The sequence below is a fragment of the Procambarus clarkii genome, chromosome 66 (genome assembly GCF_040958095.1).
Source record: "Procambarus clarkii isolate CNS0578487 chromosome 66, FALCON_Pclarkii_2.0, whole genome shotgun sequence".
Taxonomy (NCBI): Eukaryota; Metazoa; Arthropoda; class Malacostraca; order Decapoda; family Cambaridae; genus Procambarus; species Procambarus clarkii.
Genome location: NC_091215.1, coordinates 10,125,899 through 10,152,968, shown reverse-complemented (window position 1 = coordinate 10,152,968; position 27,070 = coordinate 10,125,899). Strand labels below are relative to the sequence as shown.

Genomic DNA, 27,070 nt, shown 5'->3' with positions numbered 1-27,070 from the left:
CAGAACACTCTCAAAATGGTTTTCAGAGTGGAGTGAAACCTTTCGATCGCCCCTTGCGACTGCGGTTGGTAGGGTGACGACCGAATCTGAGTTACTCCCCAATTCGACACAGTTTGTCTAAACCACTTGGACTGGAATACGCTCACACAGTCCATCTGGATTTCCCTGGCATTCCCACCCAAGAGAAAAAACGCTGCAACTGCTCGGCTACACCTTTCGACGTCAAACATCGCATTGGGACTGCTTCCGGAAACCTTGTCACCGCACACATGATGGTCATCAGGTAGGTATTTCCCTTTCTCGTCTGTGGCAACAGTCCTACCCCGTCGACCAACAGACGCTCAAACGCAGGCCCAAATGCAGGAACAGGGACTAACGGGGCCTTCGGTATCGCGGGTACACTCTTTCCTGCTCTCTGGCAAGGTAAGCAAGTCTTACGGTGACGCCTCACATCGGCGTCCATACCCGGTCAGTAGAAATGGTCCTTAATCATGCGTAGAGTCTTGGTCACTCCCAGGTGACCTGCAGAATCCACAGAGTGCGACAGATCCAGCACTGCCGCTCTGCACTGGGCCGGCAACACTACCTGGTGCCTTATACCTAGTGATTCTTCTCCGGCCTCAATTCTCACAGGTCTCCATTGTCTCATCAGCATCCCATCCTGCAGATAAAAATGAGTGGCCCTCTTGGCACCAACACGTCCTCCTTTGGCCTCCCGAATTAACTCTGGGAACTCCACCTGCTGTAACTCCCCCAGACGAGCGCGGCCCACCCCAAGAGAACTGGCGAGGGTCACCTGTAGCTCACCATCCGGGTTGCCTTCGCCCTCCATTTGTTCTCCGGGTTCCACAAAGAGGTGATCGACTCCCAGGCTGTCAGACGTCTCCTCTTCAGCCCCATCAGAAGCACTCACTCCGTGCTCGTCGCACCGCCTTGGGATCACAACACATACAGGGAAGGCCACCTCGGCGATTTCCTTCTCGTTCCCACAGGCGTCTAATACTCCGCCTTTCTCTCTGTAGTGCTCCAAGCACTCTTTGCTTTTCATGAGATTAGGAAGGACACATCCTCCACAGGCGTCATTCCCAAGGATGACTTGCGCCTCCATCTTGGGCATAGCGGCACAGACCCCCACCACTGGGGTCTGGCAGCCATGATCAGAATCCAAAGTTACTTTGTGCAGGGGCATCCTCACTGGGCCTCCCACAGTGGTCACAACAGCCACCCCCACACTGGTATTCTCGTGACCCTCGGGGAACAGGATTCTACTCACCAGGGTAAAATCAGCCCCGGAGTCCCTCAATATCTTCACAGGAATGGGGTCTGCCTCCCCCATCCTTACCGTCCCCTTACACACGAACGGGTGAATTCTCTTCTCCACACCTGGTACGGGCTCACCCCGCATGTCCTCGGCCACTTGGTCCTCCACCTGAACGAAAGCAACGTTCCACTGCTGCTTAGGGTGCTTGCAATCCCGCGCGAAGTGTCCATATTCTCCACAGTTGTAGCAGCGGATCCTTCCGGGCGGTGACCTTCCACCACTGATCGCCCTGGCGACGCTTCCAGAGGCCGTCGTTCTGTGGGTCTTCCTCGCACCTTCCATCGTCTTCTTCGTAGCGTCTCTTTCCATGTCTCTCGCCGTCTCTGCATACGATTTACCTGGCGAACGGGTACATTCTCGGAACCTTTTCCTATAACACTCTGGAGTCAGCTTAAACGAGTGAAGCACTGCTCTCTTCACAGCATCATAAATGGAGCATTCCTTGAGGTCAAGCATATTGTAAGCCTCGCGAGCTTCACCGGTGAGCCTACCCTGGACCAGCTCCGCCCACTCTGCTCTTGGTCTCTTCTTCAAGGTAGCGACCCTCTCGAAATGGTCAAAGAAGCCCTCAGCTTTATTAGGCACAAAGACCGGTAAATCGCGTTCTCGCACCCGGCAGTCTTCCTGCTGTGGGGGTACGGGTGGGGCTAGCCCTAGTTCAGCCCGCTTCAGCTCTACCTCTCTGTTAGCTTCAATCTCTTGCTGCTTCAGCTTGGCTTCCAGCTCGCACTCCTTCAGTCTCAGCTGTGCTTCTTCACCCTTCAGCTGTGCTTCTGCTTCTCTTTCTTCACGTTTCAGCTGTGCTTCTCGTTCTTCATGCTTCAGCCGTGCTTCTGCTTCTCGCTCTTCACACTTCAGCTGTGCTTCTCTTTCTTCACGCCTCAGCTGTGCTTCTCGTTCTTCACGCCTAAGCTGTGCTTCTCGTTCTTCACGCTTCAGCTGTGCCTCTCGTTCTTCACGCTTCAGCTGTGCTTCCAGCTACAGCTTCATCATCTCCAGCTTAACGCTTCGCCTGCTGCTGCTGGATCCCCTACTGCTTCCACCAATGCTTAAATTCTCCCCTGCACTGGCAGGTGTCTGTGGCCATTCCTCCCTCAAAGCCTCATCTCGGGCCTTGAGCTGTGCCACAGTCTCAAGCCTCCTCTCTCCCACTTTGGAGGATCTCAACGGGATTCCAAAGTGGTCAGCTATCAACTGCAGCTGTGCCTTGGTGCAATCCTCCAGCACCTGTTCATCGCTGGTGTCAATAAACTTTGCTACCTTCTCGTCCTCCATACTTGTGCTATGAGTGAATATCTGTTACCTGTACCTAATACCTATGGCCACTATTAAACACCACAATCTTAATCGTTATCCTGATCGTTATCCTGGCAAGGTCGCCAATGTCGGGGTGTCTGGGATTTGCTATCCTGGCAAGGTCGCCAATGTCGGGGTGTCTGGGATTTGATATCTTGGCAAGGTTGCCAATGTCGGGGTTTCTGCCCCTCTGGCCAATCACCACCAAGTATTACTAGTGATGAACGTGACTTGCCGTAGCCCCACGGGTCTTCACTCAATCCTCATGGTGCCACTGTTCACCCGGAGAGTCTCCCAATCTATCTCCAGCCGGCCTCATAGCCGAAGACGAGTGAGAACACGATCTCTTCACTTGATCATGTGCCCGACCCGACAGAGGGCTCTACCGCTCACTAAAGGTCGCCAACTGGTGTTTACCGTGACCAGTAACACCTCAGTGGAATAGTAATATGGTAGTAATAGAACAATAAGAAATTTGGTATCAGGTAAGTATTTGTTTAAATAACTCTCTCTCTTATGTAGTCTCAATAGCAACAAAGTAATGGAGGGGGAACACAAACACGAAGGTGGTTTTGTAGTTTACTTAAAAGATTAAAGGATCATATCTCTGGATCAACAACAGTGTAAAGGAACAAACGCCGCCCCCTCTTCTCCTCTTCACAATTCTGGCACACACCAGAATGGCAACACTTCCTGCCGTCGCGCAATTCCCATGCTCCAAACGCAGTGTTATCGAACGTTTCTCAACTCGTGAGATGCCACGCCCCCTCACAATATTTACTGTATTGTTACTGCTCACTATACCCTCAAATATTGGGCGTGAGGCGCCTATTATCCCTTCATGATCACAGTATCTCACTACACTGGCAATTAACACAATAAATCACCAATTATATGAACACACTATTCAATAACTTCAGTATATATATATATATATATATATATATATATATATATATATATATATATATATATATATATATATATATATATATATATTTTATTAAATATGACCGAAAAAGTAAGATTAATAATTCTAACACGAATTTTCTCAATCTTTCGTACATTATGCTTCACTATTGGAGGTAAATAAAAAATCACTTCTCCAAAATTCATTTTTATTTCTAGTCTGACGCGACACGGGCGCGTTTCGTAAAACTTATTACATTTTCAAAGACTTCACAAATACACAACTGATTAGAACTTGCGTTTCCCTGGTTTTATATCTACATTTGAGTGAGGTGGGAAGGGTGATGTGGCATTACATTTGAGTAAGGTGGGAAGGATGATGTGGCATTAGAGGATATTAATAGGGTATTAAAAGTATCAACACAAGACAGAACACGAAACAATGGATATTGAATAGAAGTGTTTGTAGAAAGCCTATTGGTCCAAATTTCTTGATGCTTCTATATTGGAGCGGAGTCTTGAGGTGGGTAGAATATAGTTGTGCAATAATTGGCTGTTGATTGCTGGTGTTGACTTCTTGATGTGTAGTGCCTCGCAAACGTCGAGCCGCCTGCTATCGCTGTATCTATCGATGATTTCTGTGTTGTTTACTAGGATTTCTCTGGCGATGGTTTGGTTATGGGAAGAGATTATATGTTCCTTAATGGAGCCCTGTTGTTTATGCATCGTTAAACGCCTAGAAAGAGATGTTGTTGTCTTGCCTATATACTGGGTTTTTTGGAGCTTACAGTCCCCAAGTGGGCATTTGAAGGCATAGACGACGTTAGTCTCTTTTAAAGCGTTCTGTTTCGTGTCTGGAGAGTTTCTCATGAGTAGGCTGGCCGTTTTTCTGGTTTTATAGTAAATCGTCAGTTGTATCCTCTGATTTTTGTCTGTAGGGATAACGTTTCTATTAACAATATCTTTCAGGACCCTTTCCTCTGTTTTATGAGCTGTGGAAAAGAAGTTCCTGTAAAATAGTCTAATAGGGGGTATAGGTGTTGTGTTAGTTGTCTCTTCGGAGGTTGCATGGCTTTTCACTTTCCTTCTTATGATGTCTTCGATGAAACCATTGGAGAAGCCGTTATTGACTAGAACCTGCCTTACCCTACAGAGTTCTTCGTCGACTTGCTTCCATTCTGAGCTGTGGCTGAGAGCACGGTCGACGTATGCGTTAACAACACTCCTCTTGTACCTGTCAGGGCAGTCGCTGTTGGCATTTAGGCACATTCCTATGTTTGTTTCCTTTGTGTAGACTGCAGTGTGGAAACCTCCGCCCTTTTCCATGACTGTTACATCTAGAAAAGGCAGCTTCCCATCCTTTTCCGTCTCGTAAGTGAAACGCAGCACGGAACTCTGCTCAAATGCCTCCTTCAGCTCCTGCAGATGTCTAACATCAGGTACCTGTGTAAAAATGTCGTCAACATACCTGCAGTATATGGCCGGTTTCAAGTTCATGTCGACTAAGACTTTTTGCTCGATGGTACCCATGTAGAAGTTTGCAAACAGGACACCTAGGGGAGAACCCATAGCGACCCCATCTACTTGCTTATACATGTGCCCATCCGGGCTCAAGAAGGGTGCCTCTTTAGTACAAGCTTGGAGTAGTTTCCTCAGAATACTTTCTGGCATGTCAAGAGGAGTACAGGCTGGATCACGATACACTCTGTCGGCTATCATTCCGATTGTCTCGTCCACAGGTACGTTGGTAAACAGCGATTCTACGTCCAACGAGGCTCTTATCCCTGTGGCCCGTGCGCCCCGCAGTAAGTCCACAAATTCCTTTGGAGACTTCAGGCTGAAGGCGCAAGGAACATAAGGAGTCAGCAGGCCGTTGAGTCGCTTCGCCAATCTGTACGTGGGTGTGGGTATCTGGCTAATGATTGGCCGAAGTGGGTTTCCAGGCTTGTGCGTCTTGACATTTCCATACGCATATCCAGGTTTATATTCCCCAATGATCTTTGGCAGGTGGAGTCCGGATTTCTTGGCGTTCACAGTTTCGATCAGTTTGTTGACCTTTGCTTTTAATTCGGCTGTAGTGTCCTTCGTTACCCTTTGGAACTTAGTTTGGTCAGAGAGTATGATGTTCATTTTCGCCAGATATTCGTCTTTTTTAAGAATGACATATATTGGCGACTTGTCACCTCTCCTGACAACTATCTCCTTGTTCTCACGAAGGCTTTTAGCTGCCGCTCTAAGCTCGGGGGACAGTATGGTGCTTCTGTAGTTGCCTCGATTCTTTCCTCCTTCTGCAATAAGTTCTGCTTGTAAGGTATCTTTGGTAGTGACCTTCTTTTGTGTCTCGAGGTCGAATATGTCGTCCAACAGAATTTCCAACTCCACTTTCCGGGCCATTTCACTCGGTCTGGACATAACATGACAGTTTATGCCCAGATTTAGGAGAGTGACTTGGTCCTCAGTGAGGTTAATTCCTGCAAGGTTCAGGAAGCCATCTCTTGGTCGTGGAATTGCCATAGGTCCTCCATATAATGTTGTTAGTTTCTTGATAATCCTTGTTTCAGTGCTGAGGTGATGTTGGTCTGTGAGGATGTCGAGGTGTTGTTCAATGCGGGTACGGATACTATGGTCGATGTTGCTATTTCTCCACTCGTTTGTAGCATGAAGTAGTTGCGTTTTTTTGTCTTTGATTTCATTCTCTGCCTTGTATATCTGATCACGAATCAGATCCTGGCGATATTTTATCGTGAAGGCTTGATTCCTTGCTGCTGGGTCGTGCACTTTAACATTAGAAAGAGACACTACACACATTGAATAGTGTGTAGTGTGCCAACAGCGACTGCCCTGACAGGTACAAGAGGAGTGTTGTTAACGCATACGTCGACCGTGCTTTCAGCCACAGCTCAGAATGGAAGCAAGTCGACGAAGAACTCTGTAGGGTAAGGCAGGTTCTAGTCAATAACGGCTTCTCCAATGGTTTCATCGAAGACATCATAAGAAGGAAAGTGAAAAGCCATGCAACCTCCGAAGAGACAACTAACACAACACCTATACCCCCTATTAGACTATTTTACAGGAACTTCTTTTCCACAGCTCATAAAACAGAGGAAAGGGTCCTGAAAGATATTGTTAATAGAAACGTTATCCCTACAGACAAAAATCAGAGGATACAACTGACGATTTACTATAAAACCAGAAAAACGGCCAGCCTACTCATGAGAAACTCTCCAGACACGAAACAGAACGCTTTAAAAGAGACTAACGTCGTCTATGCCTTCAAATGCCCACTTGGGGACTGTAAGCTCCAAAAAACCCAGTATATAGGCAAGACAACAACATCTCTTTCTAGGCGTTTAACGATGCATAAACAACAGGGCTCCATTAAGGAACATATAATCTCTTCCCATAACCAAACCATCGCCAGAGAAATCCTAGTAAACAACACAGAAATCATCGATAGATACAGCGATAGCAGGCGGCTCGACGTTTGCGAGGCACTACACATCAAGAAGTCAACACCAGCAATCAACAGCCAATTATTGCACAACTATATTCTACCCACCTCAAGACTCCGCTCCAATATAGAAGCATCAAGAAATTTGGACCAATAGGCTTTCTACAAACACTTCTATTCAATATCCATTGTTTCGTGTTCTGTCTTGTGTTGATACTTTTAATACCCTATTAATATCCTCTAATGCCACATCATCCTTCCCACCTTACTCAAATGTAATGCCACATCACCCTTCCCACCTCACTCAAATGTAGATATAAAACCAGGGAAACGCAAGTTCTAATCAGTTGTGTATTTGTGAAGTCTTTGAAAATGTAATAAGTTTTACGAAACGCGCCCGTGTCGCGTCAGACTAGAAATAAAAATGAATTTTGGAGAAGTGATTTTTGATTTACCTCCAATAGTGAAGCATAATGTACGAAAGATTGAGAAAATTCGTGTTAGAATTATTAATCTTACTTTTTCGGTCATATTTAATAAAATATGTCTACAGGAAAGACTGCTACCAAAATATACTAATATATATATATATATATATATATATATATATATATATATATATATATATATATATATATATATATATGTCGTACCTAGTAGCCAGAACTCACTTCTCAGCCTACTATGCAAGGCCCGATTTGCCTAATAAGCCAAGTTTTCCTGAAGTAATAGATTTTCTCTAATTTTTTTCTTATGAAATGATAAAGCTACCCATTTCATTATGTATGAGGTCATTTTTTTTTATTTGAGTTAAAATTAACGTAGATATATGACCGAACCTAACCAACCCTACCTAACCTAACCTAACCTATCTTTATAGGTTAGGTTAGGTTAGGTAGCCGAAAAAGTTAGGTTAGGTTAGGTTAGGTAGGTTAGGTAGTCGAAAAACAATTAATTCATGAAAACTAGGCTTATTAGGCAAATCGGGCCTTGCATAGTAGGCTGAAAAGTGAGTTCTGGCTACTAGGTACGACATATATATATATATATATATATATATATATATATATATATATATATATATGTCGTACCTAGTAGCCAGAACGCACTTGTCAGCCTACTATGCAAGGCCCGATTTGCCTAATAAGACAATTTTTCATGAATTAATTGTTTTTTGACAACCTAACCTACCTAACCTAACCTAACCTAACTTTTTCGGCTACCTAACCTAACCTAACCAATAGAGATAGGTTAGGTTAGGTTAGGTAGGGTTGGTTAGGTTCGGTCATATATCTACGTTAATTTTAACTCCAATAAAAAAAATTGACCTCATACATAATGAAATGGGTAGCTTTTTCGTTTCATAAGAAAAAAATTAGATAAAATATATTATTTCATGAAAACTTGGCTTATTAGGCAAATCGGGCCTTGCATAGTAGGCTGACAAGTGCATTCTGGCTACTAGCTACGACATATATATATATATATATATATATATATATATATATATATATATATATATATATATTATATATATATATATATATATATATATTATTAAATATGACCGAAAAAGTAAGATTAATAATTCTAACACGAATTTTCTCAATCTTTCGTACATTACGCTTCACTGTTGGAGGTAAATCAAAAATCACTTCTCCAAAATTCATTTTTATTTCTAGTCTGACGCGACACGGGCGCGTTTCATAAAACTTATTACATTTTCAAAGACTTCACAAATACACAACTGATTAGAACTTACGTATCTCTGATTTTATATCTACATTTGAGTGAGGTGGGAGGGGTGATGTGGCATTAACACAAGACAGAACAAGAGGGGATATTAATAGGGTATTAAAAGTATCAACACAAGACAGAACAGAAACAATGGGTATTGAATAGAAGTGTTTGTAGAAAGCCTATTGGTCCATATTTCTTGATGCTTCTATATTGGAGCGGAGTCTTGAGGTGGGTAGAATATAGTTATGCAATAATTGGCTGTTGATTGCTGGTGTTGACTTCTTGATGTGTAGTGCCTCGCAAACGTCAAGCCGCCTGCTATCGCTGTATCTATCGATGATTTCTGTGTTGTTTACTAGGATTTCTCTGGCGATGGTTTGGTTATGGGAAGAGATTATATGTTCCTTAATGGAGCCCAGTTGCTTATGCATCGTTAAACGCCTAGAAAGAGATGTTGTTGTCTTGCCTATATACTGGGTTTTTTGGAGCTTACAGTCCCCAAGTGGGCATTTGAAGGCATAGACGACGTTAGTCTCTTTTAAAGCGTTCTGTTTTGTGTCTGGAGAGTTTCTCATGAGTAGGCTGGCCGTTTTTCTGGTTTTATAGTAAATCGTCAGTTGTATCCTCTGATTTTTGTCTGTAGGGATAACGTTTCTATTAACAATATCTTTCGGGACCCTTTCCTCCGTTTTATGAGCTGTGGAAAAGAAGTTCCTGTAAAATAGTCTAATAGGGGGTATAGATGTTGTGTTAGTTGTCTCTTCAGAGGTTGCATGGCTTTTCACTTTCCTTCTTATGATGTCTTCGATGAAACCATTGGAGAAGCCGTTATTGACTAGGACCTGCCTTACCCTACAGAGTTCTTCGTCGACTTGCTTCCATTCTGAGCTGTGGCTGAGAGCACGGTCGACGCATGCGTTAACAACACTCCTCTTGTACCTGTCAGGGCAGTCGCTGTTGGCATTTAGGCACATTCCTATGTTTGTTTCCTTAGTGTAGACTGCAGTGTGGAAACCTCCGGTCTTTTCCATGACTGTTACATCTAGAAAAGGCAGCTTCCCATCCTTTTCCGTCTCGTAAGTGAAACGCAGCACGGAACTCTGCTCAAATGTCTCCTTCAGCTCCTGCAGATGTCTGACATCAGGTACCTGTGTAAAAATGTCGTCAACATACCTGCAGTATATGGCCGGTTTCAAGTTCATGTCGACTAAGACTTTTTGCTCGATGGTACCCATGTAGAAGTTTGCAAACAGGACACCTAGGGGAGAACCCATGGCGACCCCATCTACTTGCTTATACATGTGCCCATCCGGGCTCAAGAAGGGTGCCTCTTTAGTACAAGCTTGGAGTAGTTTCCTCAGAATACTTTCTGGCATGTCAAGAGGAGTACAGGCTGGATCACGATACACTCTGTCGGCTATCATTCCGATTGTCTCGTCCACAGGTACGTTGGTAAACAGCGATTCTACGTCCAACGAGGCTCTTATCCCTGTGGCCCGTGTGCCCCGCAGTAAGTCAACAAATTCCTTTGGAGACTTCAGGCTGAAGGCGCAAGGAACATAAAGAGTCAGCAGGCCGTTGAGTCGCTTCGCCAGTCTGTACGTGGGTGTGGGTATCTGGCTAATGATTGGCCGAAGTGGGTTTCCAGGCTTGTGCGTCTTGACATTTCCATACGCATATCCAGGTTTATATTCCCCAATGATCTTTGGCAGGTGGAGTCCGGATTTCTTCAGAAAGTATTCTGAGGAAACTACTCCAAGCTTGTACTAAAGAGGCACCCTTCTTGAGCCCGGATGGGCACATGTATAAGCAAGTAGATGGGGTCGCCATGGGTTCTCCCCTAGGTGTCCTGTTTGCAAACTTCTACAAGGGTACCATCGAGCAAAAAGTCTTAGTCGACATGAACTTGAAACCGGCCATATAGTGCAGGTATGTTGACGACATTTTTACACAGGTACCTGATGTCAGACATCTGCAGGAGCTGAAGGAGGCATTTGAGCAGAGTTCCGTGCTGCGTTTCACTTACGAGACGGAAAAGGATGGGAAGCTGCCTTTTCTAGATGTAACAGTCATGGAAAAGGGCGGAGGTTTCCACACTGCAGTCTACACTAAGGAAACAAACATAGGAATGTGCCTAAATGCCAACAACGACTGCCCTGACAGGTACAAGAGGAGTGTTGTTAACGCATACGTCGACCGTGCTCTCAGCCACAGCTCAGAATGGAAGCAAGTCGACGAAGAACTCTGTAGGGTAAGGCAGGTCCTAGTCAATAACGGCTTCTCCAATGGTTTCATCGAAGACATCATAAGAAGGAAAGTGAAAAGCCATGCAACCTCTGAAGAGACAACTAACACAACACCTATACCCCCAATTAGATTATTTTACAGGAACTTCTTTTCCACAGCTCATAAAACGGAGGAAAGGGTCCTGAAAGATATTGTTAATAGAAACGTTATCCCTACAGACAAAAATCAGAGGATACAACTGACGATTTACTATAAAACCAGAAAAACGGCCAGCCTACTCATGAGAAACTCTCCAGACACAAAACAGAACGCTTTAAAAGAGACTAACGTCGTCTATGCCTTCAAATGCCCACTTGGGGACTGTAAGCTCCAAAAAACCCAGTATATAGGCAAGACAACAACATCTCTTTCTAGGCGTTTAACGATGCATAAGCAACAGGGCTCCATTAAGGAACATATAATCTCTTCCCATAACCAAACCATCGCCAGAGAAATCCTAGTAAACAACACAGAAATCATCGATAGATACAGCGATAGCAGGCGGCTTGACGTTTGCGAGGCACTACACATCAAGAAGTCAACACCAGCAATCAACAGCCAATTATTGCACAACTATATTCTACCCACCTCAAGACTCCGCTCCAATATAGAAGCATCAAGAAATATGGACCAATAGGCTTTCTACAAACACTTCTATTCAATACCCATTGTTTCTGTTCTGTCTTGTGTTGATACTTTTAATACCCTATTAATATCCCCTCTTGTTCTGTCTTGTGTTAATGCCACATCACCCCTCCCACCTCACTCAAATGTAGATATAAAATCAGAGATACGTAAGTTCTAATCAGTTGTGTATTTGTGAAGTCTTTGAAAATGTAATAAGTTTTACGAAACGCGCCCGTGTCGCGTCAGACTAGAAATAAAAATGAATTTTGGAGAAGTGATTTTTGATTTACCTCGAACAGTGAAGCGTAATGTACTAAAGATTGAGAAAATTCTTGTTAGAATTATTAATCTTACTTTTTCGGTCATATTTAATAATATATGTCTACAGGAAAGACTGCTACCAAAATATACTAATATATATATATATATATATATATATATATATATATATATATATATATATATATATATATATATATATATATATATATATATATATATATATATATATATATAGATCTCTTCATCAATATTTGATATAATATGGTAATACTAGGCACACAGCCTCACACTACTAAGTTGTACATTTATATATATATCCTCTGGCACAAAATTATAATATAAATGACATGAATATAAATGTCCTCATCACAGAAATCTCTTCATTAAACCACAGGTGCAATCACACACCGTATATATATACCTCTCTCGTGAGAGCTCTATAGCCTCTCCTCACAACTGTGTTTCACTAGAAACATAGACATTGGTGAGCCCTGCTCACGACATAGAAGATACTCTGGTCACAGTAATCTCTTCACCAAAACCACAGGTGCAATCACACACCATACATATATATTACGAGAGCTCTATAGCATCTCCCCACAACTATGTCTCACCAGAAACATAGATATTGATGAGCCCTGCTCACGACATAGAAGATACTCCGGCTAATAGCTAACTAAAGGGGAATGGGAGGGAAAACTGAATTACCTACTTCCACCATCAATGATGTGGACTCGCCCTCTGTTGAGAGTTGAATTGAAGCTCTTGGTCCCGTCTCTCGACTCGTTGTAGGGAACGCCCCTACACACACACTGATGCTCTTCCCAGGAACTCAACCATCATCCAAAAACACGTCTTCTCCGTACTCTTCCCTCTGTAGGTTCCGTGCTACTCCACAACCTCTTGAAGGGTTGGAGTCGGTCTCCTGGCCGTCGCCTCCTCCTCACAGCTATGTCTGCAGTCCTCACTCACGGCTGCAGTCGTTCGTATTCCCAGCTAGCTCGTTCTTCTCCTTCCTCACAGTGGAATGGCCCAGCCACTACGTCATCACCTAACTGGTGAAACTGTACAGTCGAAGCCGGACGTCACTGCTCAGACTTCACTTCTTGCAAAGCACCTGTCACTGGAGCACTTGTTGCTCGTTTCTCGGCCATTCCTTCTTCTGTCCGACACATGGAGTTTAGGAAGACCTCACAGGGTACTTGCAGACCACAGGTGATGCGTAAATCCACCAGAGAGGGGTGAAAACTGTCAGACTGACAGGACCCCCGATCGCACGTCCGACCCCCTCGACGTGTCGTGTCTAACTTCTTGGCGCCACGGGACGCTCCGTTTGGACCCACTGCACTTGTGACGTCATACTTGCCAAGGGCGTTACTCATTGGCTCCCTGTGCCACGTCACCGTTCTTGACCAATCTGGTGCCACTGACCTCATAACGTCTTGGCGGGAAAACGTAGGGGCCGGCGCCATATTGGCGTCCTAATGGGCCTAAGCCACTGGCCAAAACACTCTTCTTTGGCTAATTTCTCGCCAATGCGAGAACACCTCATGCTCCCACATATGTCAAATTGTTCTCTGGAAGGTAGAGAACGTTCGGGCAAAGTAGATATGACTCTTACAGCTGGAGTGGGAGAAATATAAGGGGGGGAACACCGTCACAATTTATATATATAAATATATATATATATATATATATATATATATATATATATATATATATATATATATATATATATATATATATATATATATATATATATATATATATATATATATATATATATATATATATATATATATATATATATATATATATATATGTTTCATTGAATATGACCGCATATTCTGTATTTATTATTTTCTGGTTTAGGGCTTCTATCCCTCTAACTATTTTCTTATTCATTGTATTATCACCTGACCTAATGCGGGTATAAAATCAACTAGTATTGTAAGATCTGTTCACTTGAGAATGAACCATGGAGGTTCGAAACGTTGTGCAAATTATACAAATAAGTGTAATACACTCTATAGTAAATCACTTCTTTTCTTCACCTTAAAAGTACGAAAATGAGTTTTGGAGAACTCCTATTTCAATTAAGCCCTGATGCTAAGAAAATAGAGGGATAGAAGCCCTAAACCAGAAAATAATAAATACAGAATATGCGGTTATATTCAATGAAACATGTTTGAAAGAAAACCTGCTGCCAGTATACACCAATATATATATATATATATATATATATATATATATATATATATATATATATATATATATATATATATATATATATATATATATATATATATATATATATATATATATATATATATATATATATATATATATATATATATATATATATATGTCGTACCTAGTAGCCAGAACGCACTTCTCAGCCTACTATGCAAGGCCCGATTTGCCTAATAAGCCAAGTTTTCATTAATTAATTGCTTTTCGACTACCTAACCTACCAAACCTAACCTAACCTAACTTTTTCGGCTACCTAACCTAACCTAACCTATAAAGATAGGTTAGGTTAGGTTAGGTAGGGTTGGTTGGGTTCGGTCAAATATCTACGTAAATTTTAACTCCAATAAAGAAAAATTGACCTCATACATAATGAAAAGGGTAGATTTATCATTTCATAAGAAAAAAATTAGAGAATACTTATTAATTCAGGAACACTTGGCTTATTAGGCAAATCGGGCCTTGAATAGTAGGCCAAAAAGTGCGTTCTGGCTACTAGGTACGACATATATATATATGTATATATATATATATATATATATATATATATATATATATATATATATATATATATATATATATATATATATATACATATATATACATATATATTTATATATATATATATATATATATATATATATATATATATATATATATATATATATATAGTATTTTTTGGTAGCAGTCTTTCTTGTAAACATATGTTGTTGAATGTGGCCGAAAAGGTAAGAATAATAATTCTAACACAAATTTTCTCAGTATTTCTTATGTTTTTCTTCACTGTCGATGGTAATAAAAATATCAATTGTCAAAAATTCCTTTTTTTATTGTCTGACGCCTGAACGCGTTTCGTAATGCTTATTACATTTTCAAAGACTTAATTTACACACAGATTCATCGAACTGATACTCATATCGAGGTGGCGGCATCCCCCACCTCTGATGACCTCAATACTTATTAGTATCTTACTTTCACTCCATAATTACTGGGTACATTTGGTGGGTACTACTGGCGCCAAAACACCTACTTATGGCTAGTGTGTATATTCTCTGTACTGTATTAATTCTCACCAACAATCCCGGATTAACACTTTTAGAAGATCTATGTACTGAAAAATTATGGTACCCCCATATGCCATATATGTTATTCAAAATAAAACCATAGTAAACCGTCAAATAGATATGTCCCATTAAATAAATGCCGTTATTTGTATAAAACAAAATACCTATTATTCCATTGCTTTCTTGTTTTAGAGCTACAATGCATTTTAACTTACACGAATCAATGATGCAAAATAAAGTTTGCTTCTGCTTAGTTATAACTTTAGTTATATTGCAGAAAGTTTAATCGTGTTTTTTTAAATTGCAAAGTCTTTGCTCATATCCTCAAAATTAATCTGATGTAACAAATCTACTTCAATATTTAGCAGATATGAGACATCCAGCTTGTCTTGTCGAATAGCTGTTCTTTTTAAAAAATTTATATAATTCAACTGAGAAAGTGAACGTTGAGCTGTGAAGCTTGTGACCAATTAATGTTAAAAATATGCGGAAGCAAACGTCTCCATTTTGAAAGGCACAAAATATTTTCTTCTACAATTATTTTGTAAAGTTCAGCATGACAATTTTTTTTTTAATTTTGGTTGCACTAAACTTATGTCGCACAAGTGAGTGAAGCTGCTGAAGCTCAGCTGAGAAGTCAGTGGTCAAGTCTTCTGAGTAAACATCAATCATATTTTGACAACACTCAGAGTATCTTTCAACTTCAGTTGATGATGAAAGGGACATTTTTTGTACATCACAGAAAAAGAAACTCTACCTGCCATTTCTTTGTACAATTCTCTCCTTCTTTCTCTTATCTCAGTTATAACTTTGTCAATAATTGAATAAAAGTTGGTGATGCAAAATTTATCTCGAGCATTATGGTCTTCCTCTGGTGCTTCTCCATCACTGGGTACCTTCTTCCCGTTGTCGAGTTTGAGCTTCTTTGTAATCAACGTCTGGTAGCATTTTCTTTGCAATTGCTTAGTGTCTTTCAAGGTTATCCCTTGAATTATGCAGTTTGTCAGGTAATGAACCATACAGATATGACCATCTTGAGATCTTGAGGTTATCTTGAGATGATTTCGGGGCTTAGTGTCCCCGCGGCGCCCCGGTCCTCGACCAGGCCTCCACCCCCAGGAAGCAGCCCGTGACAGCTGACTAACACCCAGGTACCTATTTTACTGCTAGGTAACAGGGGCATAGGGTGAAAGAAACTTTGCCCATTGTTTCTCGCCGGCGCCTGGGATCGAACCCAGGACCACAGGATCACAAGTTCAGTGTGCTGTCCGCTCGGCCGACCGGCTCCCATGCTTTAAAGTTCACATCATAACTTTTTTGAACTTTACTTCCTCTACGAGAATTATGCTGGATCTTACCCTTGAACATGAACATAAAATGAAAGTCTACCTCTTGCATCTTATTTGCAATATTGTTTGCTTCTCTTCTAGTGTCTCTTTTGTGACTTGTGGCTTCTTGTGACTTTTGTTTTCAGCTATAAATTCAAAAGCTTCCAAAATCTTATGGAAACACTTTCTGGGTGATGTTGGGTGCTCAGATTTGGGCCAGTGTGAGCTGTGATGGAACTTGCAATGTACGGATGCGTGGTGAGCCACTGAGCACCGCATGTCCGCTACGCTAACAAGTGTTGCTTGACATGTACTGTCGTACCGAACACATTTTAAAGCGAGCTGAGGTTGCTCCGTTGACCATATGGCAATGGCCAGATTAGAATTTTGTTGTATTTCATTGAATAAAGTATCATTAGTCTTGTTAGTACTATAATTATATTAATATTAATATTTTTTTCATTTATAGTGGAGCCACCATTTAATGGGTCAAGGTTCAGCTGCAATACTACGCCATGGTCCAATGCAAATTTGACATTGGAAAAAGCTCTATGGAACCCGCTCTTTACTTGAGGCCATAAGCACATGCTTTTTTACTTAATGGTCAATCCAGGGCTGTTAACTAAGATATGATAGTTGTATTTAATCTTGAGCAGAGCTACAGCAAATGTTCAAATAAGTGGACCAGAGAGCCCACAATAAAACACCATGAAAGGTAATCATGCACTCTTACCCAGGCCTGAGGTCTGTCTTTCCCAGTGCATCACGATGGTAAACAAAAGATGCAATGCCATTCTACCCTCACTTGCATGTCATACAAACTATACTCAACAATATCCAATGAATGAGCATTTATTAAAATTACACCATAGGGAAACAATCTCTGACCTTGTTAGAAACTAGGGTTCGATAGTTTTAATTCTTTGAACTGAAACATAATTATATTGAGTTGTGTTTATCTCTTATACTAAAAAAAAAAATTCCTAAAGGTACAATAACAAATAAGTATTTTCCATAGGAGGTGTTGAAGGTGCCTTAATCTGACTTTTTCTTTCTGCCATCACCACTAAAAAGTATAGTAGTGACAATTCTAAAGATGCGATGTAGGATGAAAAGGAGAAGGGAGAGAGCCAGAAGGAGGAGGAGCAGGATGTCGAGCATAAGGAACTCCACCCAGGAGAGCTGTGCCGCCGGGGACCTCAGCTGGGGGGCCCCACGGTGGCGGATGACGTACTCCGTCCAGAACACTGCCCGTTCCCTGGGCGACGTCAGCTGGTCTCTCATCCTCACTGACTTCCTGATCACGTTTTCCTTATACCTGACCACCAGGGATGTAAGAAGGAAAAACGCAATCACAGTCACAAATAATTATATTGAGTTTTTATTTAAAATACCAGATGAAGAAGTGTACCTATATAATTAGAAATTTAAATGGTTTAGATATCACATAAAAGTATTACTTATATTTAACCCAAGAACAATCCACCTTTTAAAATCATAACGTTTATACGAGCTTGCTGGGGTTCTGGGAGTTCTTCTACTCTCCAAGCCCTGCCCAAGGCCAGGCTTGACTTGTGGGAGCCTTATCCTACAGGCTGTTGATTGGAGCGGCCCGCAGTCCCACATACCCACCATAGCCCGGTTGGTCGGCAGTTCTTGATGAAAATTATCTAGTTTAATCTTGAAGATATCCACCGTTGTTCCGGCAATATTTCTTATACTCGCTGGAAGGATGTTGAACAACTGTAGACCTCCGACGTTTATACAATGTTCTCTGATAGTGCCTATGGCACCCCCTGCTCTTCAATGAATCTGTTCTGCTCTTGTATACTGAACTTTGTCACATCCAACTCTAGCAAAAGCTTTCTTACATCCCCACTGGTAATCTCAAACTCCTCTAGTGGTGCCTGGTTAACTATTCCTTCTCTTATTTCTGGAACTTTCCCTTGCTCCAATGTGAAGACTTCCTGGAATTTCCTATTGAGATCCTTGCACACTTCTTTGTCGTTTGTAGTGAATCTGTCTGGCCTTATCGTCAGTTTCATTACCTGTTCCTTCACTGTTGACCTTCTCCTGATGTGGCTGTGTAGCAATTTGGGTTGAGTCTTAGCCTTGCTAGCTATGTCATTTTCATATTGCCCTTCTGCCTCTCTTCTCACCCTGAGGTATTCATTCCTGGCTCTCTGGTATCCTCCTCTGCTCTCAGGTGTCCTGTTATATCTGTAGTTTCTCCATGCTCTTTTACTTACTTGCTTAGTTACCTTTCATCACTGATTAAACCATGGGTTTCTCATCTGTACTTAATTTTTTACCTTTTGTTCCGGGAAAAACTTTTCTGCTGCCTCCTTACATTTCTGTGTGATGTATTCCATCATGTCTTGGGCCGTCTTTTTTCCTTAGCTCTGTTTCCCATGTTATATCCGTTAGGAAATTTCTCATCTCCTCATAGTTTTCCTTACTGAATGCTAGCCTTTTGCTTTCAGTTCTCTTTCTCCAGTTCTTTAATCCTTCTTCGAGCAGATACTCAAATATCAGTACACTGTGATCGCTCATTCCTACTGGGGCCTCGAAGTCAATTTCCCTCACGTCGAATTCAATCAGAGTGAATACTAGGTCGAGTCTCGCTTGTTCATCGTTTCCCCTCACTCTTGTGGGTTCTCTGATATGCAGGCTTAATAAGTTTCTTGTTGCCACCTCCAGTAGTTTAGCTCTCCATGTCTCCTTTCCTCTATGCGGATCTTTGTTCTCACTTCCGTGATTGAAATCACCTATGATATGCAGATGGAATCGAATTCTACAGGCAGCAGAGGCTGCCCTCTCAATTATATTGTTAACTGCCATGTTGTTTCTATCATACTCTTGCCTGGGACTTCTGTCGTTTGGTGGAGGGTTATATATCACTGCTACTACTACTCTTGGTCCTCCTATCGTCATGGTGCCTGTTATGTAGTTTCTAGACCCTTCAAAGCCTTGAATAACCATCTCCTTGAAACTCCATTTCTTTCTCATGAGTAGGACCACTCCACCTCCTCCTGAATGTGTGTACTCACCTAGTTGTGTTTGCGGGGGTTGAGCTCTGGCTCTTTGGTCCCGCCTCTCAACTATCAATCAACTGGTGTACAAATTCCTGAGCCTATTGGGCTGTATCATATCTACATTTGAAACTGTGTTTGAAGTCTGCCTCCACAACAACACTACTTAATGCATTCGATTTGTTAACTACCCTGACACTGAAAAAATTATTTCTAACATCTAACGTCTAACGTATGTGTGTGGTGTGTGTGTGTGTGTGTGTGTGTGTGTGTGTGTGTGTGTGTGTGTGTGTGTGTGTGTGTGTGTGTGTGTGTGTGTGTGTGTGTGTGTGTGTATGTGTGTGTGTGTGTGTGTGTGTGTGTGTGTGTGTGTGTGTGTGTGTGTGTGTGTGTGTGTGTGTGTGTGTGTGTGTGTGTGTGTGTGTGTGTGTGAAGAAAAATAATAGTTAGTAGTTTATAACCGTTGACTGATTGACAATTGACAGACAGTCCGAAAGAGCAAAGCTAAACCCCTGCAAGCACAACTAGGTGAATACACATGCTCCAGAACAGGGACTCAAACTTTTTCCACCACAGAGAGTCACACTTGTTCCACAACAGGGAGTCATACTTATTCCTCAAAAGGGAGTCACACTTGCTCCACCACAGAGAATCACACTTGTTCCACTGCAGGGAGTCAAACTTATTCCTTTGCAGGCGTCACACTTTTTCCGCCACACGGATTCACACCTGCTCATCAACAGGGATTCACACTTGTTCATCAACAGGGATTCACACTTGCTCCTACATAAGGAGATACACTTCTTCCACCACAGGAAGTTACACTTGTTGGACCACAGGGAGTCACACTTGTTCCTCTGGAGGGAGTCACACTTGTTCCCCGCAGAAGTCACAATTGTTCCCTGCAGGAGTCACAATTGTTCCACTACAGGTAGTCAAACTTGTTCCTTCTCAGGAAGTCACACGTGTTCATCAGAAAAGAATCAAATTTGTTCCTCCACAAGAAGTCACGCTTGTTCCTCAGTAGAGAGTCAAATTTGTTCCTCGAAAGGGAGCCACATTTGTTTCTCTGCAGGTAGTCACACTTGTTCCTTCACAAGGCATCACACTTTTTCCTCCAAAGAGAGTAACACTTATTCCTACACAAGGAGTCAGAATTATTCATTCACAGTGAGTCACATTTATTATCTCACAGGGATTCACACTGACTCCTCCACAGAGAATCACACCTGTTCCATCACATGGAGTCAAACTTGTTCCTTGTTCAAACTTGTTCAAAAGCAAGGCAAGTGAACTAAGGGAAAGAGCACAAGAAGTGAACCCGGATGTAATCGGACTCACAGAAATAAAACTCTCAGGAATCATAACAAATGTGGTGTTTCTCCAGGACTACACAGTAATAAGGAAAGAGAAGGAAGGTAGGGGAGGAGGCAGTGGCCCTACTAATGAGAAAGGAATGGAGTTTCAAAGTGATAGCTATCCCGGGCTGTAAAGGATTCCGAGACTACATAACAGGCATAAGGATAATGGGAGGACCAAGAATAGTAGTAGCAGTGACATATAACCCTCCATCAAATGACAGAAGATTCAGTGAAGAGTATGACAACAACAACATGGCAGTTAACACTATAATTGAGAGGGCAGCCTCTGCTGCCTGTAGAAATAGATCCCATCTGCTCGTCATGGGGGGACTTCACTCACGGAATGATAGATTGGGAGAACAACGAACTGCATGAAGGTGAGGATACGTGGAGAGCCAAACTATTGATGTAGCGACAAGAAACTTTCTAAGCCCGCATGTCAGGGAACCCCTAAGGATGAGAGGACACGATGAACCAGAGAGGCTCCACCTAGTCATCACTCTGAAGGACTCCGACATAAAGGAAATTGGTTTCGAGACCCCAGAAGGAATGAGCGACCACAGTGTACTGGCGTTTGAGTATCTGGTTGAAGAAGGGTTATGGAACTCGAGGAGGGGAACCGAAAACAAAAGGCAGGCATTCCTAAAGTGAAACTATGAGGAGATAAGAAAATTCCTAACAGATATAACATGGGAAACAGAGCTCAGGGGAAAGACGGCCCAAGACATGATGGAGTACATCACTCAGAAGTATAGCAGGGAATGGAGAAACTATATCAATAACAGGACACTTGAGAGCAGAGAAAGATACCAGAGTGCCAGGAATAAATATATCAAGTTGAAAAGAGAGGCAGAAGGGCAGTATGAAAATGACATCGCAAGCAAGGCAAAGATTCAACCTAAATTGCTGCACAGCCACAACAGAAAAAGGAGAAAAACAACAGCAAAGGAATAGGTAATGAAATTAAGGATAGGGGCAGACGGATTCACTACAAACAACAAGGAAGTGTGTGAGGAACTGAATAAGAAATTCCAGGAAGTCTTCACTTTAGAGCAAGAAGAAGCTCAAAAGATAAGAGAGGGAATAGTTAACCAGGATCCACTAGAAGAGTTTGAGATTACCAGTGGGGAAGTAAGGAACCTTTTCCTAGAATTGGTTGTAACAAAGACTTTAGGTCCAGATGGAATCTACCCTTGGATACTGGAGGAAGGAGCGGAAGCACTGTGCCTGCCACTCTTCATAGTTTATAACAAATCACTGGCAAAAGTGAAGGTGCCAAGAATTTGGAAAACGGCTAATGTAGTCCCAAAATACAAGAAGGGGGGATTTACAGGAGGCTCTGAATTTCAGGCCTGTGTCTATAACTTGCATACCATGCAAGCTGATGGAGAAGATTGTGAGAAAAATATAGTGGAACATCTGGAGCGAAAGAACTTTGTAACACAGCATCAACATGGGTTCAGGGATGGCAAGTTCTGCCCCACAGGATTAATTGAATTCTACGACCTGGCAAACAAAAATCAGACAAGAAAGTGAAGGGTGGGTAGACTTTATATTCTTGGATTGCCCGAAAGCCTTTGACACAATATTACACAAGAGGCTAGTGAAAAAGCCGGTGATGCAGGCAGGAGTGAAAGGGAAGGTACTCCATTGGATAAGGGAGTACCTAAGCAACAGAAAACAGCGAGTCACTGAGAGGGGCAAGATCTCAGATTAGCGAGACGTCGTCAGTAGAGTCCCGCAGGTGTAAGTCCTTGGACCTGTACTGCATCTTATAAATGTAAATGATCGCCCAGAGGGTTTAGAATCATTCCTCTCACTGTTTGCTGATGGTGCAAAAATTATGAGGAGGATTAAAACAGAGTATGACAGTAGGAGATAGACTAGGATGTCTTAGTCGCCGTGGTGTAGTGGTAAGACACTCGCCTGGCGTTCCGCGAGCGCTTTGTCATGGGTTTGTAACTTGACCGAGGAAGATTTACTGGGTGCAAATCCTTAACTGTAGCCTCTGTTTAACTCAACAACTAAAATGGGTACTTGGTTGTAAAAACGATTCTTCGTGGGGGTCGTATTCCAGGGACCTGCCCGAAACGCTATGCGTACTAGTGGCTGTACAAGAATGAAACAACTCTTGTATATATATATCTAAAAAAAAAGATGACCTAGACAGACTGAATGAATGGTCCAACAAATGGCTGCTAAAGTTTAACCCGAGTAAATGCAAAGTAATGAAACTCAGTGGGTGGAAACAGGAGGCCAGACACAGGATACTGAATAAGAGATGAAGTACTTCAAGAAACAGAGAGAAAGATCTAAGAGTTGATATCCAGCCCGTCCTCCCGATATCACACCAAACCGGTCTCCTGAAGCCCACATAAAAAGAATTACATCTGCAGCATATGCGAGGCTGGCTAACATCAGAACAGCCTTTAGGAACCTGTGTAAGGAATCATTCAGAACCTTGTATTCCACATATGTAAGACCAATCTTGGAGTATGCGGCCCCAGCATGGAGCCCATACCTTGTTAAGCACAAGACGAAGCTGGAAAAAGTTCAGAGATATGCCAGTAGGCTAGTCCCAGAATTAAGAGGCATGAGTTACGAGGAAAGGTTGGGGAAATGCACCTTGTGATACAGGAAGACAGAAGAGTTAAGGGAGACATGATAACTATCTACAAAATTCCCAGGGGAATTGACTGGGTAGATAAGGATAAACTGTTTAACACGGGTAGTATGCGAACAAAGGGGACACAGGTGGAAACTGAGTACCAAAATGAGCCGCAAGGACGTAAGAAGGAACTTTTTCAGTGTCAGAGTAGTTAACAGATGGAATGCATTAGGCAGTAATGTGGTGGAGGCTTACTCCATATACAGTTTCAAAGGTAGATGTGATAGAGCCCATTGGGTTCAGGAATCTGTATACTAGTTGACTGACGGTTGAGAAGCGGGACCAAAGAATCATAGCTCCCCGCAAGCACAAATAGGTGAGTACACAGGAAGCAGCCCGTAACAGCTGTCTAACTCCCAGGTACCTATTTACTACTAGGTAACAGGGGCATGAGGGCGAAATAAACTCTGCCCATTTGTCTCTGCCGGCGCCGGGAATCGAACCCGGGCCACAGGATTACGGGTCCTTCGCGCTGTCCACTCAGCTACTAGACCCCTTTACTTCAACTTAAATGTGGGACTTCATATGGTGGAAAACGTTTGACTCCTTGTTTCGAAACAAGTGTGACTCCCTCTGGAAAAACAAGTGTGACTCCTCCGTTTGGAGAAACAATTGTGACTCCCTGTGGTGTCACAAGTGAGTGACCCCCTTTTGGAGGAACAAGTGTGACTACCGTTGAAGGAACAAATGTCACTCCCTGCAGAGAAACAAGTGTGATTCCCTGTGGTGGCACAGGTGTGACTACTTGCACAGGAACAAGTGTGGCCCCTTTTGGAGAAATAAATGTGACTTCCTGGAGAGGAACAAGTCTGACTTCCTGCAGAGGGACAATTGGGATACGTGTAGAGGAACAAGTGTGACTTCCTGTGGAAGAAGAAGTATGACTCCCTGTGGTGGAACAAGTGTGACTCCTGCAGAGGAACACGTTTTACTCCCTGCAGAGGAACACGTTTTACTCCCTACAGAGGAACACGTTTTACTCCCTGCAGAGGAACACGTTTTACTCCCTGCAGAGGAACAAGTGTGATCCACTATGGTAGAACAAGTGTGATTCCCTTTTGAGGAACAAGTGTGATTCCCTTTTGAGGAACAAGTGTGACTCCCATTAGTGGAACAAGGATGGCCCCCTTTTTGAGGAACAAGGATGACCCCTTTTTGCGGAACAAGTGTGATTCCTTGCAGAGAAACAAGTGTGACTCCCTTTGAGGAAACAAGTGTGACTTCCTGTAGAGTGTAGCGGCAAGGGTCATTCAGGGAAGGTTCTGCCCTTAATCAGACTCTGTATCATTGACTCAACCTAACGGCTGAGCTCTTGTCGACTCGCTTTCCCTGAAGAGTGACGGCGAGTTAGGCAGTAATACGAGTTTAATAGATGTCCGGTCATTTGTCATGGATCAATTATTGAAGTGTTGTAACCTCTACCAATACCAGTACCATTTTATATTCAATTGGGTCTGGAAGGATGTTTAAGAAGAGGATGTCTTGATATATTTATTATTATGTTCATGTCACGAACTACGAAGTACTTAGGGTAATTATTTTAATCCTATCTGGATCATGGAGTATGCTGGCTGATCCACCAATGGTATACATGCCCTTTCATTTAATTGTCTGGTTTAATTCATTGTCAAACCATCCATCGTACCCCCCAGCCGTAGACAACTGTTAGTACACCATGGAAGTGTTCAGTACATATTCGGGGTTCTAAGGACTAGGCGAGTTAAGGTGTCTTCCTACTCTTCTAACCCTCCGCTAGAACATCTGGCACTTTTAAAAGCAAGTCCTTCAGCTTACTGGATAATACCATAATAAGTCCACAAGTATAATTTTATAACTACGTACTTGGGGTCGTTGATGATATCGGTGAGAGCGTCGACGATCAAGTCCACAGTGAGCTCCTCCCACACCAGCATGAGACCCAGACCAGCGTCCCTCATTAACTTGGCATTCCTGGGCTGGTCGGAGTAAATGGGTAGGGCGAGGAGGGGCGTGGCGTGGTAGATGGCCTCCTGCAGGCTGAGGAAGCCACAGTGCGAGATGAACACCTTCACGTTGTGGTGGGCTGCAGTCCACAGGGTGTTAGTCTTTATATTGGATTGTAATTATTAAAATACATATGACTATAAAAGACAAAATGTCTATTTAATAATTTTATGCATTTTCTAGTGGTTGATCAAATTCATAATAGTATTTCTTACAGATATCATTAAATTGAAGCTCACATCCTTAATGGGGGCAGGGGTACATATATGCCACATTGCCAACTGCATAGGGTTCTCGATTGGCTCCTGGCTGTTTTAAAGAGGAGGTCGCAATTTTTTTTATAGTATATGTTGATGTCTATGTTTTGGTTAAGGGTTGTGGTTTTGACTTCTTGATTTTTCTTTTATTATTCTTTCCTCTTCTCCAAAACATGGACATCAGGATTATTATGGGCAGAGGAGTGGCATGGTAGACGGCCCCCTGAAGGCTGAGGAGGCCTCAGCGCGTGATGAACACCTTCATGTTGTGGTGGGCAGCAGATGATAGGGTTTTAATCATTAAAGTGAATTAGTGGTATTAAAATGCAGATGATGATAAAAAAACTAATTTGTCAAACTAATAATCTCTTGTATTTCTCTATTAGTGGATCAGTTTGTAACTATGTTGCCTGAAGGCAGTATGTGTGCTAACAGTGATACTTTTATTTTTGTATTTCTTATTCTGACTTTTTGATAAAGCATAGGCATATGTTACACAGACATTTTGGTCTAACGTCCACCGTTCACTTTTTTTTTTTTGTGATATATACAAGAGTTGTTACATTCTTGTACAGCCACTAGTACGCGTAGCGTTTCCGGCAGGTCCCTGGAATACGATCCCCTGCCGCGAAGAATCGTTTTTTCATCCAAGTACACATTTTACTGTTGCGTTAAACAGAGGCTACAGTTAAGGAATTGCGCCCAGTAAATCCTCCCCGGCCAGGATACGAACCCATGACATATATAAATAACCTCTTATAAATAACCTTATAAATAACCTCACCAAGAATATCCTGCTGGGGAAGCCACTTGTTGATCATCACGTTGTCAGGGAGGTTCTCCAGCTCCTCCTCATGTTTCCAGAGGACACGCTGGGGCAGCCTGCGGAAAGCCTCGATTAAGAAGTCGCGATACTTGACTGGCACGGAGGTTCCACGCGCAACCGAGCCCAAGCTAAAGTAGACAACGCCAGCAGACCCCGCTCCTATGATCCACGATTCCAGATCCTGTAAAGTGGGTATGTACACATCTTACTCACTAACGTATTGTTAGGTTAGAATGTTTTAGCTTCGGTTAGACTGTGATAGGCTCAGTTGATTGGTTTGAGCTAGGCTAAGATTAGTTGGGCATGGCTAGCAAGATTGATAAATCATCCTGTGTGCAGATTTGTATCCTTGTAAAGAGCTGCGTGACTAACTAACAACGTGAACAACT

At 42.4% G+C, this 27,070-nt stretch overlaps 1 protein-coding gene across 2 annotated transcripts in view; it reads right to left on the bottom strand.

Annotated features, from left to right (window-relative positions):
- The window catches only part of LOC123747873 (UDP-glycosyltransferase UGT5), an 88,963-nt gene that overhangs the window by 38,145 nt on the left and 23,748 nt on the right, over positions 1 to 27,070 (bottom strand). The window contains exons 6-8 of one of the 2 annotated variants that reach the window (XM_069309814.1): positions 26,640 to 26,862; positions 25,458 to 25,677; positions 14,971 to 17,872 (exon numbers count right to left, since the gene is read on the bottom strand). In XM_069309814.1, the coding sequence (XP_069165915.1) occupies positions 17,590 to 17,872; positions 25,458 to 25,677; positions 26,640 to 26,862 (726 nt within the window). In that variant the 3' untranslated portion in view covers positions 14,971 to 17,589. Of the gene's footprint in view, positions 1 to 14,970; positions 17,873 to 25,457; positions 25,678 to 26,639; positions 26,863 to 27,070 lie in introns of those variants that run through there. The other variant, XM_069309816.1, reaches the window with a different exon arrangement.